The sequence below is a fragment of the Platalea leucorodia genome, assembly GCF_965183815.1.
Source record: "Platalea leucorodia genome assembly, chromosome: 3".
NCBI classification, from domain to species: domain Eukaryota; kingdom Metazoa; phylum Chordata; class Aves; order Pelecaniformes; family Threskiornithidae; genus Platalea; species Platalea leucorodia.
In genome coordinates this window covers 14,918,961-14,935,780 of record NC_138825.1, presented here as the reverse complement: position 1 = coordinate 14,935,780, position 16,820 = coordinate 14,918,961, and the positions used below count along the sequence as shown (strand labels likewise).

General features: G+C 55.1%; 1 protein-coding gene across 2 annotated transcripts; it reads left to right on the top strand.

The window, feature by feature from the left end:
• The first annotated feature begins 1,466 nt into the window (after positions 1 to 1,466).
• Positions 1,467 to 15,350, top strand: RRP36 (ribosomal RNA processing 36). 2 transcript variants are annotated; one of them, XM_082305315.1, is made up of 12 exons: positions 1,467 to 1,702; positions 2,271 to 2,437; positions 2,537 to 2,673; positions 2,823 to 2,928; positions 3,066 to 3,312; positions 3,589 to 3,698; positions 10,257 to 10,395; positions 12,500 to 12,566; positions 13,422 to 13,526; positions 13,649 to 13,723; positions 13,835 to 13,952; positions 14,186 to 15,350. In XM_082305315.1, the coding sequence occupies exons 1-12, from the start codon at positions 1,602 to 1,604 to the stop codon at positions 14,323 to 14,325; spliced, it is 1,512 nt and encodes a 503-aa protein (XP_082161441.1). In that variant the 5' UTR covers positions 1,467 to 1,601; the 3' UTR covers positions 14,326 to 15,350. The 2 variants fall into 2 exon arrangements, with proteins under 2 accessions (XP_082161441.1, XP_082161440.1); XM_082305314.1 differs by having other exon boundaries at positions 2,271 to 2,673.
• Positions 15,351 to 16,820: the final 1,470 nt, after the last annotated feature.

Genomic DNA, 16,820 nt, shown 5'->3' with positions numbered 1-16,820 from the left:
GGTGGGTGCCCCGCAGCTCCCTGCCCCAGGGAGGTGGAGGGATGTCTGGGGCAGCCTTCCTGGGCGGCACAGAGGGCTGTGCCCGAGCCCCTTCGCGTGGAGGCAAGGTGCCTGATGTGAAAAGGAGCTCCAGTGGCAACCATAGCGGAGCTAACGCTGGGAAAGGTAGGGAAGTGCTCAGGCTGTTCCCTGGGATGTAAAGTCACAGGGTAGCCGAGAGATGGTGGTGGCTGCGTGCTGGGAACGGGTGGCAGAGGGCCCAGGCCATCTCCCCAGCCCTGAGGGCTGGCACGTAGCCAGGGTCAAGCTGCTCATCCAGCAGCACGAGGTTGCAGAGAGAGCAGTGAAAACCCCACGGCAAGAAAACAGAAGGCGGCACCACGTTTGCGACAAGAGCTTGTTCTTCACGTACTGGCAGCACCTCACTGTGGTGGGCGATGAGCGTCGATGGCAGGGCTGGGGCCTGACAGGAGCCAGGGTGTGCTGACAGTGCATCTGGCTCAGGGAGCTCCTGCATTGTGGTCCTTGGCAACCTGTGAGGGCTGGGCGGGCACCTCCCATGCGTTGTCTAGCAGCTCCAGCTCCCCCGCTCAGCCACAGGCTCTCTCTCAAGCCGCACCATGAAATGGTGGAGTTTCTTTGCTGTGGCATCCCCTTCCCCAGCGCTGAAGCACCAAGCTTACTCTCCTTGTAGGGTGCCAGGCACCAGGAAACACCCGCAGGCCCCCCAGGCTCACTGCGCTGGGCAGCGTGGTGCTGAGCACAGAGGCTCCCCAGGGTGCTCCTGGCTCTGCCCGTGAATGGCTGTCGCTGGGTCTTCTCTGGGTCAAATCACAATCTCTGGGACACCGAGTGGAGACAACAGGCCCTAGAAAGGCTCTGGCCATGCCAGCTGCCTCTAGGAGAGCAAACCTTTGCTGGGGAGGCAGCTTCTCTGGGAAGAAAAGAAGGGCCCCACCAGGGAGAGGGTCACAGGCACCCCATGCCCCTTCGAGGGTTCCCTCAGGTTCGGGGCACTGCAGCTCTGACCTCCCCCTGCCAGGACCCTGCTGCAGACCCAGGGACAGGACAGTGCTCGCCACCTTGGCCCAGAAGTCTCCCGTGCATTTTCTTGGCTTGTCAGCTCCCTCTCCCAGCACCCAGCTCAGTCATCAGCGATGCTGGAGAGCAGCTGCCGGACAGGGGGGGCTAGCCACAGGCCTTCAGCCCATCACAGACCTTCTGCTGGGCTGGCAACAACTGTGGGCCGGGAGCCGGGCGGATGTGCATCCCACAGGGGGGATCCCTGCTACCTTCATCATCACCCCCTCCTGAGCAGCCAGGTTTGCTTTAAAGACCCTGGCTTCCTTTTATTGCTTCCCCTCTCAGATTGCAGCCGGCTGCAAAGGCTATTTTTAGCAGCCCGCCTTCTAAAAATAGCCCCAAGCTGTTTGGAGTTGCGTCACTGAGAGGTAACTCTCTCCACCAGCACAGCTTGGCCCCTGCGCTCCAGGAGGGTACAAAAGGAGCCCGGGAGCAGCGGGGTCAGCAGGTTCAGACGCAGCCAGAGGCGAAGGAGGCAACGGCGCGCTGCCAGCTTCAGGCATCCTTGTGCCGGCACCATGACCATCTTCTGCAGCCACTGCCACAGGCCGCTGCAGGCAGAGATGAGCTGCCTGCCCAGGAGGGGCAAGCAGGCGCCCAGTGGCTCGAAGCCGTTCAGGTGAGCTCCCTACGGCCTCCCACCTACAGGGCTGTGATGGCCTCCGAGCTGGGGAGAGCCCCGGGTCAGCTTGCGTAGCGCCCGATGGCCCTTGCAAGGTGCTGGCACCAGCTTGGGACAGTGGGGCCGCCAGCCGGTGCACGGGGAGGAGGTGCGGGAGCTTGGAGGGGCAGAGGGATTTCAGGTGGTTGAAGCATGAAGGCAGATGCAATGGGCTGGGGCTCACATTCTGGCACTGGCTGCAGTTTCCATCCTTGCGGGGTTTGGTGGGGAGGCCGTGTCACTCGTGCTGCCCCGCCAAAGCACAAGTCATTGTCCAACCTGGCCCCCAGCGAGAGGGGCACCAGCCACGCCAGCAGCGCGTGCCCTGGGGAGCCGTGAGCATCTGTGCCCGTGCCCGCTGCACCGAAACAGCCACCAAAGGTTTGCTCTCCTAGAGGCAGCTTGCACGGGCGCTGAGCATCTCCACTCCATGTCCCCGAGCTTGCGATTCTCCCCATAGCGGCAGGCAGGGAATGCTGTCCCTCTCCGTCCCTGGACACGTCTTCCCAGACGGCTGGCTTTGCAGGTCAACCAAGAGTGCCTCCAAGGCTCGCCGGGACCAGATCAATGCGGAGCTGCAGGCGCTGCGCTCCCTGCTGCCCATCTCCGCGCGAGAGAAGGAGCGGCTCTCCTACCTCCACACCATGGCCCTGGTGTGTCTCTGGCTGCGGGGGGCTCAGCTGTTCCCTCCAGGTACCCGCAGCACTGCTGTACCCTGCGCTGGCGTGGCTCTGCGTGGGGCGCTGCTCCTGCCCCATCAAGGCAGCGCTTCACCCTGCGCTCCCCCTCCAGACTCGGCTCCTCCTGCGGGACTGGCCCTCGGCGCAGAGCTGCTCTCCCTGCTGCCGGGGTTTCTGCTCGTGCTCTCGGCCAACGGCAAGCTGGTCTACATCTCGGAGAACGTGGCTCAGGTCCTGGGCCTCTCCGTGGTAAGGCCTGCCCACGGGGCATCTGCGGTCACTGTCCCCGTGCCCATCCTGGTGCCTTTGTGGCATGCACGGCATGCTGCCCCGGCAGATTCTGGCCCGCGGCTCCAGCGGGCTGGCACAGTCCGTGATGGCAGCCCCCTCTTTATCAGGTGGAGCTGCTCGCCCAGGGGGACACGGTCTTCGACATCCTAGATGGGCGAGCGTGTGAGGACGCACACAAGAAGCTCCGCCTCGCTCAGGAGGAGCCCGGCAGGGGTAAGGGAGGCCTTGGCCGCCACCTCACCCATGCCGCCGCCCTCCTCTGGCCAGTCGTGGCTGCGGCCAGAGAGCCAGGGCGAGCCCGGCTGCAAGCGGAGCCCCTGACCTGCTCCGGCCGGTCTGTTTCCCTGCAGAAGTCACGTTTGTCAGCGAGATGCACACCTCCAAGGCCTTCCGGCTGCAGCACGGGGGGAATCGGGCCGTGGCCGTGCATGGGCGCTTCACGGCCCTGCACTGGCCGGCCTCCTCCACCACCACAGCCTTCCTGGCCCTCTGCACGCCGGTCACGCAGTTGCCTGCAGACAGCGATGCCGGTTCCCAGGACGACCTATTCCAGAGCACGCACATCCTAGACATGACGTTTACTGATGTCACGGAGAGGTGAGGAGTGCCTGCTCGCATCACAGCCCCAGCTGTACGTTTCGGGCAGCAAGAATCATTTCCCTTCGCTGACTCTGTGTGTGGGACACAGGTTGGACACTGCGAGAGCACCAATACTCTCCCAGACACTTCCCAAGGCTCTTTCCTCCCTTGTTTGCAACTCATTTCTGTACCCCTGTTGTTTTGCTTTCTCCTCGATCATGCAACAGCTGCTCCTTGCTGACACGGTGCAGACCCTGCAAAGCACTCAGTCCTCACTCCCCTTGTCTTCCCCAGTGTCACCTACCACCTTGGCTACCGCAGGGAGGAACTGATCGGTCAGTCGTGGTACAGCCTCCTGCACCCCGAGGACGCTGACCTAGCGGCCGCCCAGCACAGGGCCGTGGGTGAGTGTCAGGCCTGGGAACACGTGTATCTTTCTCTGACTACATGGTCTGGCTACACCCAAAAGCTGGCTGTCCAGGACAACAGAAACAAAGTGAATTTAGTCCTGCCTGTTGTGACTCCCTGCTCTGAAAAGGGCAAAGCAGAGAATTGGTTACATGCCCCATACACTGTCTGTAAGGTCACAGGTAGCTTCCAAGCTTGGGAACACGGGCACCCTGCTTTGCCACGGTGCTGAGAGGAGGGACGAGCCTGCTTGAGCCCCAGCTTTTTGAGAGGGTGGAGCTGTTAGGGACCTGACCCCACTACCTGTGGCTTCTGTCCTGCTGGGGCCAGAGCAGCAGACTGACTACAGACCCCGTCAGGGCAGCCTGTGGGGTCCACGGGCAGCCTGCTGCTCTGCCCTGGCAACTGGGGCCGTGGTGCCCTGCCGCAGGCTGATGCAGCCCCTTGCCCGCAGCGCTCGGGGCCGGAGCAGGGACAGCCGTGCTGCGTCTGCTGCGCGGGGACCAGACCTGGGCCTGGCTCCATGTATCGGCGCGGCGGGACGGCGGGGGCCGCGCCATCACCTGCACCAGCCGCTGCCTCAGGTGAGGGCTCAAGCGGGGAGGAGGGCAGAGCGCTGCCGTGCGCCCCGGGCCGCCCCTCACCCCCGTGTCCGCTGCAGGGAGGAGGAGGCGGCCTACCTGCGCGCCCGACAGCACCGCCACACGCCCCGAACCACGGCACCGCCGCCTCCCGACACCGCCCCGCTGCCGCCGCCGCCGCCGCCGGTGGCGGGACGGGAGCTCAGCCTGCTGGCCGCACAGCTCCGCGCCCTGGCCGACAGCCTCTCGCCGCCCGCCGCCGCCCCGGCCTGGGCCTGGCCCCTACCGGAGGCCGAGGCCTTCCCGCCCTGGCCCGTCTCCTAGGCGACGCGCTGGAAGGGGCGTGGCCTCCCGCCGCGCAGGCGCACTGCGCGCCCTGCCGCGCCAATAAACGCCCCTTCCCCTCCACCCCGCGGCTCTGTTCGCGCTTCCGCTTCCGGTTCCGCGTCCGCCGGTGGGTGGGGGGCGGGCCGGTGCCGCGCGTGGCTGCAGGGAGCGGGCGGCGATGCGGCCGCGCCGGGGGGGCCGGGACTGCCGGCCCCGGGCGGCGGGGTGGCGAGGAGCCGCCGCCGCGGAGGGTGGGGAGGAGGAAGAGGAGGCGGCGGAGCAGCCCCTCGGGAGGCTGAGGGCGGCGGAGGGCGACAGCTCCGGCGACAGCTCCGGCGACAGCGACGACAGTGGGAGCCCCCCGGGGGCCGAGGGCGCGGAGGAGGAGGAGGAGGAGGAGGCGGCGGGGGCTGGCGGGAGAGGTAAAGGCGAACGGCTCGGTCCCGTTCCGTGCTCCAGCTCCTGCCCCCTCCCGCCTGCTCTGCCCGGGGGCCGAGCTGGGGGCCGGCGGCGGGGCCCCGGGCCGAGCGGTTTGAGAGGCCTCTGGAGCAAAAGCTGATTTCTGTTCTCCCCAGTCGCCTTCCCTGCGTGTGGAAGGCCTCGTGCGTCTGCTCTGTGCAAATCTGTGCAAATCTCGTGCGTCTGCTCTGTGCAAATCTGTGCAAATCTCGTGCGTCTGCTCTGTGCAAATCTGTGCAAATCTTGCGCGTCTGCTCTGTCCTGTGGCCCTGTGCAAGTCTCGCACGCCTGCTCTGTGTTGGCTCTGTGCAAATCTCGCACGCCTGCTCTGTGCTGGCCCTGTGCAAACTTCGATGCGTGGCGGCTGGAAGGGTCCTCGGCAGGACGGGTGAACTGGAGGAGCCGGGTGGCGCAGGGCTGTGGCGACGGCGCTTGGGTTTAGTGCGCCGAGGCGGTTGTTCTCACCCCCAGCAGCACGCGCACTGTGGTGTCCTTGTCTTAAAACCACCGCTGTGAGAACGAAAACCTTATGAGGAATACGTCAAAGGCCCTTGAGGAGAATTGCGAAGGAACGGACATCAGCGTTAAATACTGTTAAACGCGTGGCACGGTGGGGATTGTCACAGGTGCAAGAAGTTCCTGGTGGTCTTGTGAGAGGAGCCTCTGTGCTGTGTTTGCGTGGGGCTGTGGGGGAGGCAGGCTTTCAGGAAGGGGATTCCAGTGGTGGGGGTGCCCCCCCGTCCGTAGGCATTTCGTTTTCCTCTCTTAATGGTGAGCTTTAGCAAAGCTCAGAGAGAAGACCACTGACGGTCACCCTTGCCTTCCTATAGCTGGATGTGAATGGGAACAGCCATTTTGCCTTTACCGTTTGTCTGAGCCCTCTGTAATCTCATTTCTGGAACAGAAGTAGTTATATTAGAGCCCAGCACGAAGTTTGTCTCGGTGGAGAATGACTGTGCAGATACAAGCCATTTCTTAGGCCACCTGGTTTTGCATCCTGGATGCTCTTTGATGTGCTCAGCAGGTTGTATAGTTCTCAACAGGTCCGCCTGAGAAAGGCATAAGGTGTCCATGTGTCACAGGAGCCTGCAGGAGGAGAGGAGACTTGGGGAGGCTGTGCTGGTGAGCAGGAAAGGCCCATGTTATCAGCAGGTAACAGTAGCTTAGCAAGAGGTGGAAAGAAGAGGAAACAATCCAGAAAATCATGGAGGAAGGGAAAAAATGGCAGGAGGGAAGATGAAATGGATTATAGAGACAGCACAGGAAAGGTAAATTATATTCTAGGGGGAAAAAGGAATGAAAAAAATAATTGGGAAATTAAAAGTGTTAAGAAAGAATACAAGAAACAAGGTAAGTAAGCTAATCTTGTCTTTCAATAGCTATTTTGGTGGAGAACCCATCAGCACAGATTTTCAGGATCATGAGCCCTCCTTGTGCAGAGGCTGTGGATAGGACCAGCCACTTTGGAGCAGGAAGCCAGCAACCTTTTCACAAGCACAGTTGCCAAATCTGCTGCCCAGCAGCGACCCCCTGCTGGGACCATTCACTTCTGCCCCAAAACAGGCTTCTCTTTTTATGCTGGTGTCAAATGATGTTTTTATCAATGTGAGTGGCTAATTCAGTCTCCTACAAATAGATAGTAGGATGTAGTTCATGGACTGATACTACTGTGTGGAAAGCACTTCCCCCATTAAGCTTTGGGTAGTCAAGTCTGGTCTGGTATCCCATACCAATATTGAAATATTTTATCTGTGGAAGCTCTGCACGCCTTCGCTTTGTCTGATTTATACTAAATCTCTTTTCTAATCCTTTGCTAAATGTTGTGTCGTTTTATTTGGTGTCTTTATCTCATTTTCACTGACATCTTGTAAGCCTTTGCCACTTGAACAGTATTGTTTTGGAATTGCAGCCAAACGGAGTATTTGTAGTGCAAGAGATGGTGAAATGTTAGAGTAGCTTCCACATCGCTCTTCTTCTCCTTTAATGCTTTCTTTGCCCTTTTGACTGTCCTTGCTCAGAGTCTTTCATTTGTCTGTCTGGTGATGCTTTGAGTATCTAGTGATACTCAAATATTGCCCTATATAGTGATTAATTTCTCTATACCCCAGTAGCTTGTATAATTAGCACAGATTTTCCCTATAGTGCAGCAGCCTAAAGCTGTCTGCACTGAATTTGAGCAGCGTGATGGCAGATGCTCTTGTATAAGTCCTAGAACTTACTGGTTTTCTTAAGTCCCTGTGAACCCCAACAGCGTCATTACTTTAAATTGCTGAGCTGCTTGGCCCTCAGCTCTTACTTGAACACGGGCACAGTTCTCTGGTCTGAAGGTGATTTCACGTTCTGGGCAGGCAGGCGATAAGTGATTGTGCAAGAGTGACACGAGGAAGGATGGAGAACCTGAGGGAGATCAGAACGGGCGACAGTGCTGTCATCCCTAAGAAGATAGGGGGCAAGGGTGTTTGCGGGAGCCCAGGCAAGAAATAATATCAAACTGCAGAAGATAAGTGGGGAGGGTGTTTTGGGGAAGCAGTGTAATGAAATAGTGCTGTATTTACATTTCCTTTGTGCGGCAAACTGGATATACGGTGTTCCCTTAACCCTCCTCAGAGAACTAACGAGCGTTGACAGAGCAGAGTTCCTGGGTGTTCAGAACGAGCAAAAGGAGAACATGTCTTGAGGCCGCACTTGGATATGCTCATTACATTTTCTGGATGATGTGAGTAGGTTCTGAAGCAGAAAGTCTGGGTTATTGCCAAGTGAGAGTGACTGGGATGATGAGTCCGTGCTCTGAGCCAATGTGAATGACCTCACGTTGCTTCCTGAATTTGGCAGTGGATTTGGGCAGAGCATGCAGAAACTGTGTGTCATGGGGCAGCGTATTGGGTTTGCATGGCAAGGTTTTGGTAGCGGGAGGGCTACAGGGGTTGCTTCTGTGAGAAGATGCCAGAAGCTTCCCCCAGGTCCCATTAGCTCAGCCTTGGCCAGGGGCTCTGTCAGCAATGGTGGTAGCACCTCTGTGGTAACATATTTAAGAAGGGGGGGGAAACTGTTGCGGAACAGCAGCAGGAGAGAGGAGTGAGAATATGTGAGAGGAACAACTCTGCAGACACTGAGGTCAGTGAAGGAGGAGGAGGAGGAGGTGCTCCAGGTGCCAAGATTCCCCTGCAGCCCCTGGTGAAGACCGTGGTGAAGCAGGCTGTCCGCCTCCAGCCCATGGAGGACCCCACACCGAAGGAGGTGGATGTGCCCCTGTGGAGAGCCCGCGCCGGAGCAGGCTCCCGGCAGGACCTGTGACCCCATGGAGGGAGGAGGCCACGCTGGAGCAGGTTTGTTGGCAGGACCTGTGACCCCGTGGGGGACCCACGCTGGAGCAGTCTGTTCCTGAAGGACTGCACCCTGTGGAAGGGACCCACGCTGGAGCAGTTCGGGAAGAACTGCAGCCCGTGGGAAGGATCCACGTTGGAGAAGTTTGTGGAGGACTGTCTCATGTGGCAGGGACCCCACGCTGGAGCAGGGGAAGAGAGTGAGCAGCAGAGATGTGTGATGAATGGACCACAACCCCCTGCACTGCTTGGGGAGGGGGGAGGAGGTAGAGAAATCGGGAGTGAAGTTAAGCCTGGGAAGAAGGGAGGGGTGGGGGGAAGGTGTTTTAAGATTTGAGTTTTATTTCTCATTACCCTAATCTGATTTGAATGGTAATAAATTAAATTAATTTTCCCCAAGTCGAGTCTGTTTTGCCCATGCTAGTAATTGGCGAGTGATCTCTCCCAGTGCTTATTTTGATCCCCAAGCCTTTCATTATATTTTCTTTCCTTTCATTATATTTTCTTTCCCCTGTCCGGCTGAGGAGGGGAGTGATAGAGCGGCTTTGGTGGGCACCTGGCATCCAGCCAGGGTTAACCGGCCACAGGCAGGATGTGTTTGTTTTTGCCAGGCCATGGGTGGGGTATTTTGTGCCAAATGCATAGTATTGCAAAGGCTTAGAAAGTCCGCGTGCCTGTCACTGCTCAGAGATGTTGAGCAGGCAAACGCCACCCAAGTGGTGTTTGCCAAGACTTTCTGCTTCAGAAGGGAGCCAGTGCAAACCCTCCTGTGCCTTCTTGCCTGTTCCTTCATCATCCAGAGAATGGAATGAACACATCCAAGCGCTGCCTTAGGAAGTGTCTTCTGGCAGGCCAAGTGTTTTCTGGCTAGTCCTGAACACCCAGAGGTGTAACTCCAGAAAGAAATGTTGATAATATTTTTGCATTGTGGTTATAAGAAGTGTTAAAGATTACTGTCACTGAGGGATATTAAGGAAACATAGCAACAGAAGATTCCAGAAGAATATCTTGTGCATTCATCAGCACTTTGGGTAGAATTGGTTTTGCTGTTTCTTGTGTTGTGTTGGTCTTCTAGTCAGCAGTCAGAGGAGAGAAGGAATATTTTATGAAACACGAGGTGTAAATAACACTGTGGGGAGCTCACGACAGGGCTAGAATATGAAACTGCTTTTGGGTGTTGTGGGGTTTTGTTCTCCCCCCGGTGAATCGGGTTATAAGCTGTTCCTATTGGTAGCGAGATGGTGGAGTCTGGGTTTCAGACAGGCCTCTGGGGTGCTGAGGAGGCTCTGCTGTGGGAATCGCTTCATTGCAGACTGAACAGAGCTATGGTGGATCTGCAGTGGGGAGAGACTGTCTCCGAGTCTTAACAGACAGACAGAACGGGCTACGTGGTTTTCCTGCACCGTCTGGCTGGTCTCGTGGTGCGAGAGGTGGGGTGATGCCCGTTTAAAGGCAATGGGACAAGAACGGTGTGTTAGAGTGAAAGAGTCAGGACCAAGAGGTGACCCCTCAGAATTTGCAATGCGGCCAAAATATAACCCGGTGCAGAGCTCGTACCGCTCTTTGTACCAGGTAAAAACTTCGTTCGAACTGGTCTTGTGTGCGCTACTGAGCAGAGAGAGAAGCAAAGACATGTTGGGGAGAGGGGAGACTGTTCTAGTGCTGAAGACAGCAGTGATTAATGAGAGAGAAATCAAAGGCTGAGAGATGCAGTGGCTTCTTTCTGCCGTGCGGTTGTATAAGGATGGCACCCTTGTGCTCATAGACTGTCTCAGGCTCCGAGACATCCCTCTTGGTGGAATTTGGGGGTGGGAAGTGCCTTGAGATGCTGTTCGGTTCAGGTGTGTCCTGTGTTCTCTTCCAGATCAATCTGACATGTCTTTTGAGGAGCTACTGCGGGTGCAGAGTGATACGAGAACGAGAGTGTGCAAACAGGTGACCGGTGAGAAGAAAACTGCAAAACCTACCAAAGCTATGGTGAAGCAGCCACAAGGCAAAAAGGGGTAAAGAGGTTCTTTTGTGATCAGAAAAATGTGTATGTGTGCTCTCTGCGCTCCAGAAGTTACGCAGGGAGCCCCTCACAGTGTTGCCATTGCCTTGGAGCTGGTGTAGATCTCCTTTAATGTGCTACGCAATAATGCCTTTCGCTATAGTGTTTCATTTGGGAACGGTCTTTTGCTGTTTCAGAGCTTGCAATATCCTATCCTGTTCAAATCCACAGCAGCCACCTGTTACTTGATACTTAAATTGCCACTCAATGCCTTTACACCCTCTGTATTAAGGCACTTTTAACCCACGGCATGGTATGCTTCTCTTTTAAGCTGTATGGTAGTGCTTTAATTGTGTTCCCTGGGCCCTGAAATAGTTACCCTGCTGTTTTCTAAACCTCTTCCAGCTTATCAGCATCTTCTGCCTGGCTCCCGCTGGCTGGAGTTGCAGTGACAGCCAATGGTTCTGGAATTTCATTCATCCTTCTGCTGTTGTCTCAATCTGTGGCTTGTCTGTGTTGATTTTCCTTTTTTTCCCCTCTACAGTACTTATCCTCACAGACTTTTTCCTGTCCTCAGTGGTCTTTACACCTCCCATTTGCGTACTCTGTAGGTGCTATTGATGTGGTGACTATAAAATGTGTTCAACGCAACAAAAACAATCAGATCTTTTTACAGTCCACCACAGGCCCGCACTGGTAACAAGTGTTATACCATTACCCTTTATTTGCAGTAGTTAGCTGGTTTTCAGTTCTCAGAGTTGTATCTAAGTGATTTGAACAGGTTTCCTCTGTTACACTGGCATTCCCTAACCTATTTCTGAATCTCTGCTGAATACATGTTTTTTCTGCTGTAAACAGTTGATTAGAGTAATGTTTCTGCTTTACCTTTTACCCAAGAGTCTGGGGGATTTTGTGTAATGCGATATCTTCACACAATGTCTCTATTTCTGCCACACAGTAAGCATAATTCTGTTGTTATTTAATTCCCCTAATCCTTTAAGTGATGCATCACTGTAAGTCCCACATGCTGTTTCTCTCATGTTTTTGTTATGGAAGTGAGCTTCTTAAAAGAAAGAAAAAAAAAAAGGGGGGGGGGGGGAGAAAAAGGACTTCAGGGAGACCCACTGGAACTGAGCTGGCTTTGGCAATACTGTATAAAGCTGACTCGAGAGCATTGTACAGGGGCGTAGCCACATCAGTGGACATGAAAATACACTGAACACTGCCCTAAGTGGGATTTGGAAAACTTACTTATGCCTGCGGGGTTGTTTATGTGCCTGCCCTGGTGGTGTTGTGTTGCTGAATGTGGGTATAGTGCCCCCATTGTGGGTACACTTGGTGGGTGGTTCACAGGTCTTTTCATGTTTCTAATAACTGACCTGATGTACTGACAAATTGCAGGACACAGCATCCAAGGAATATGGGGAGAGTAATCCCCCATTCTCCCACCTTATACCATCCCCCAGTGCACCTGAAGCACCAAGGTCTAAAGGCCTGTGTTGCAAGGAGAACTTGTTCCCTTAATTGGTTGTCACTGTGGTCCCGATTCACTGTGAAGTCTCTTTTGGGATATGCACCATGAGCTGTATGGCCCTTATTCCTGGAGGCCGACCTTTTCTTTACTTGTGTTATGGTATGCTTTCTGGCTGAGCCTGGCCATGGTAGAATTGGCCTGTCTTTGTAACTACCAGGTCAGTGTGGGAAGTCCTAACTTCGGTCTCGCCTTTCAGTGTATGTGTTAGTCCAGAGTGGATGAGTTGGTGGGCCAGGAGAGGGTTGTTCCATGATGAATGAAAACATGGGGAGGAATAATTGAGTATGGTGCATTTACTGATGCAGGTGGTGGGTTTTTACAGTGGGGCTGTAACAAGTTTTGTGTAGGATTGGTTTAACCACACAGTTATAGATCACTTTGTTGTAGCAGCCTTGTCTGGCTCTTGATGGAGTCACCTCTTTGCTCGCTGTAGGTATCACGGTGAGGATTGAGTGGGAGAGTCTGCCGTTTCGGCACTGTGCAGTAATGTTCTCCTGAGAGTCTGGCTAACACGTTAGCCTGGGCCTCGTTCTGTCCTCTGCTCCTCTTAAGTACTTTTTTCTCTCTTTTTTTTTTTTTTTAGGCCATTGGAGATGTCTGCCAAGAAGCCTGTACCTTTTCTGCGACAAGTCATCCCTGTTACAAAGAAGGTGGGTGCTCCCCCTCCCCAGTTCAGGAGCTGACTTCCCTTAGCGATGCTGATAGGGCACAGACATGGGCATGGGGCTGCTGAAGATGACACAGGCTGTTTCTGGAGGATAGGGCTTGGACCACTGTCTGCTGAGCGCGGGTAGTGCTAGCATGTCTCGGGGGAGAACAAGAGATTGGGTGCAGGAGTGGCTGCTTGCTGTACCTGCTGCCCTGCATAATGCACAGCTTGAGGAGTAACTCGAACATTTGAGACCCAAGTGTTTCTAGAAGATGTAATGGCTGCCACCACTGACAATTGCACTGCAAGCTCTGGTCATTGTCCAGTACTAATCACATTGGCAGTTCAAATGTCCATCTAGTTTCTAATCTGAACATAACTTTGACTTATCATTGCTGGATCATCTTAATATGTTCATTTCCACAGTTAGAGATCTCTTTTTGTCTCTCTCTTTTTGTATGACCTGACCCAGGTAATCTGAAAATCTAGATAGGTTTGAATTTCCAAATTCATCACCTTGACAACACATGTTCAGCCAGCTCTTGGTCTGGGAGTTGCAGGTGTTTGGAGGCAGCACTCATGCTGCTGTTCCCTGAATTGGCTACTACTGGGTGGTGGACTTGCATATGGAAGTGCCTGTTGCTTGGTAGACTGGATGCAGGTACGGTGACTTTGTGAGGGACTGCCACCTTGATTATTGGACTCGGTCTTTGCCAGCTGCAGATGTTTTCAGTGGTGGGTGCATAATATTGCTAGTAAAAAAAAAAAAAAGGCAAGGTCTGATCCATGGAAGGAGAGTAGGGAGGTTATTAACAGGGTAATCCTGGCCTCTTACCTTTGCCTTCCCTGCCATCAGGTCCACAGAGACCCTCGATTTGATGACCTGTCTGGAGAGTATAAGCCTGAAATATTTATGAAGACGTACAGCTTCCTGGATAGCATCAAGAAGCAGGAGAAGGAGGTGATGCTGTGTGCCTGTCCTTGGCCAGAAGAACCTTCCTTGGCGGGGGCAGCTTCTGCAAAGGCCTCCGACAGTGGAGGTGTCAGGCAGGCAGTCATGCAGCTTTCTGCTCTCCTCCTCAGATGGTTCAGAAGCAGCTGAAAAAATGTCGGAATGTGGAGCAGAAGGAGAAACTCCAGCAGCTCCTGAACCGCATGGTGAGTTCAGTGCAGCATCGCCTCTCCTGTGAGGCAATGCACTAGAAGAGAGGATGCATGACCTGAGGTCTGCCTAGACACTTGCTGACACAGGCTGTCCTTTCTGTACAGACACAGCAAGAACAGGCACAGAAAAAACAGCAGAAATTGAGGGAGAGGGAGCTGTCTTTGAAGAGACAACAGAGGGAATTGGCCAAGCAGGGAAAGAAACCCTTCTTCCTAAAGAAATGTAAGTACTCAGTATGAACATGCCGCAGGAAGACCTAGAGCGAGTACTGCTGACAGGACTCCAAGCACTGCGAGTTGTCCATAATATTCCACAGAGCTGTGGAGGGATTGTTCTAGTGCTGGAACTTGGGGGACAAGCCAGGCCTGGAGCCAGGGAGGGAGAGGTGAGAAGGGGCTGGTCTGTAGAGATGATTCGGGCTTCAGTTTAAAACCTTGCTCTCCTCTCCTCTACAGCTGAGAAGCGGAAATTGGAGCTAGCCGAGAAGTATGCAGAGCTGAAGAGGAGTGGAAAGCTGGAGAGCTTCCTGAACAAGAAGAGGAAGAGGAATGCCATCAAAGACAAGCGCCGTCTGCCCTCGCAGAAGAACTTGTGAATGCTGTGGTCTGGCACTGGGACTCGCTCTGCGCTGGCCAGGCCTGGAAGATGGCCATCCCTCTTCCCAATATCTGCCTTTCACTGTACAGTGATGCTGTCAGGCAGCAGAGCAGAGGCTGAACTGAAGGAAATGGTGCTTTTTGTAGCTGAAATGTCCTCTTCACTTGTGGTTTACACCATGCCTGGGTGATGAGAAGTCTGTCATGCAGATGCACATGGTGTTGACAGCTGTTTCTGTCCTTGCACCTGCTCATCTCTTCCTCTAGCTAGGAGAGCATGAGCCCTACCCTGCATTGCTGGCTCTACTCCAGGTCTTATCAGACACCAACTGAGGTAGGAGAGCTCTGGTACAACACCTGCTTAGAGCAGGGCTAGCACTGACTTGAGACGAGGTTGCCCAGGGCTTCTTCATTTGGGTCTGGGAATGTCCAAGGGCAGATGCCACCACTTCTCTTGGCCTCTGCTCCACTGCTTCAAGTTCTCAAGAGCAAACTTTTTTTTTTTTCCTTCCCCTTCCTCCTCCAAGAAACCTGCCTGGTTTTAGTCCATAATCATTGTCTTGTTCTCAGTGAAGTGCCTGGCTCTGTCTTCTCAGTAGCCTTGTCTGGGGGGTGGGTGGGAAAGAGGTGCTGTTAGGTCTCCCCAAAGCCTCCTCTTCCTGGGGGTGAGTAAACCCTGTTCCCCCAGCCTTTCCTTGCAGTGCTCCAGCCTCTGATAACTTTCACATCTTCAACTGGAGTCAGCCCGGAGGACCAGCATCTCTGCTGGGAGCCCAGCCTGGCTGCAGTGGCTGGATGTAATCTCACAAGTGATGAGTAAAGGGGAGAGGATCACAGCCCTCTGTGTGGGCCGCACCCCGCTGATGCGGCCCCTGGTGCTCCCTTCCTCACAGCCAGGGCACGCTGCTGACTCTGCTCAGGTGTTGCTCCCCGGGATCTCTCCAGCAGGGCTGCCTCTTCCTGGCTTCGCAAGGTGGTCTCTACTGGGCTATTAGTGCTTCTAGGAAACTAATTCTGTATGAAATAAAATACCTCAGTTTTCCTTTATTTCCAGCGTTGGTGCTGTTACAGTCAAAAGCGTTTGAACTTACGGGAGTTAATGCCTCTCTCCAACATTGCGTTTGACTGCCAGCTCTCTTGTTTCTCCTCACTCCTGATTGTCCCTGTCTCCCGTGGCTGTGCTGACAAGGAGGCGATGCAGCCGTGACCCCGGCAATCTCTGTCTGACAGGTCAGAGCGTGTGCTGGCAGAGTGCTCCCTGGGCACAGCCGTGCTGCGTGCGGCTGGGCAGCTGGTGCGTGGGGCCTGGGGAAAGGCCTTGCAATGAGCAAGAAAGGGAAGGATGAGCAACTCCGTCACACCCACCTGAGGGTGTTGCTGAAGCATCTGCCTCCACTGCAGTCCCTGTGGGAGATGCGAGTTCTGCTCTGGTGATGGGTTTTAGTGTAGCTGGGGGAAGGCAGTAGAAATGGGGTGTGCCAGCTTGGCTAGAGACCACCGGGAAATCCTCAGCTGCCTTTACCCTGCATGCGGCTTATGGCTTTGCACTGTGCCTGGCTGCTGCTTCCTCCTCTTCTTGCCTCGTGATGTGGGATGCAGAGCCTGCTGTATCTGTGCGTCTTCAGAGGAGAGTTACCTTGGGAGCGGTGTGGCAGCACCAAAGCCCAAGGCTCTCCTGACCCCTCTGTGGCATTGCTCTGCTGTTTTATGCTCTCAGTTTTTAATCCAAAGCTGAACAGACCTCCACCTGTACTTTAATGCAAGAAGGGAAGAAGGCTGGGGGTGGCTCACCTCTGTGTCACTGCTGCCAGGGGCTTCCTGAGAGCAGCGTTCCTGAGTCCATGTGTCCCCATCCCCAGCTGCTGTTAGGTCTTGCCTAGCAGGGATCAAACTTGGTGCATCCCCAAAGTGGTCCTGCTTTCCTCCCCTGCCCCTCTGGAGCCAAATGGCTCCTGCCTGCAAGGAGGACATCCTTACTGGGATGTCCCCTGCTTCTGTTCAGCCCATTAGCAGCGAGGAAGAAGTCTACGGGCCCGTCTCTCCCTGCCAGCCCCTGGGCCCAGTACCCCACAGCAGGGGAAGCCCTGGGGCACTGCCCAGCTCAGTGCTGTGGTGGCACTGGGCGTTGGGACAGGCAGCAGCAGGGCAACGCCAGCTGCAGCAGGAGGAGATGCTTCCAGCATCTCTGGAGAGCTTTCTCCTGCTAGGGGAGCTGCTCTTCCCTGTGGCCTCCCCACCTCAAGGAGTCAGTTGGGTTATTTTTCTTCTGTTTCTAATGCTGTCCGGCAGTGTGTCTCTGCCAGACCTGCTCTGGCGTCCCTCCAGGTGGAGTGTGGGGACTTGCTATGGGTGTCCCTGGGGAGGGCAGCCATTGGGCACAGCTGGCACCAGTTGATGTAAGGGCAGCCGGTTGCAGAGGCAGTGGTGGCTGACAGAGCTTCCACACATACCCCCCCCCAGTGACACCCTCAGAGCCCACCAGACTCTCACAAGG

Bases quoted from the DNA above. Each gene is read 5' to 3' on its own strand.
- RRP36 (XM_082305314.1), top strand. From the start codon at position 1,602: ATGACCATCTTCTGCAGCCACTGCCACAGGCCGCTGCAGGCAGAGATG. The intron at 2,674-2,822 runs GTAAGGCCTGCC...CCTCTTTATCAG, and splicing joins AGGTCCTGGGCCTCTCCGTG to GTGGAGCTGCTCGCCCAGGG. The intron at 13,527-13,648 runs GTGATGCTGTGT...TCTCCTCCTCAG, and splicing joins TCAAGAAGCAGGAGAAGGAG to ATGGTTCAGAAGCAGCTGAA.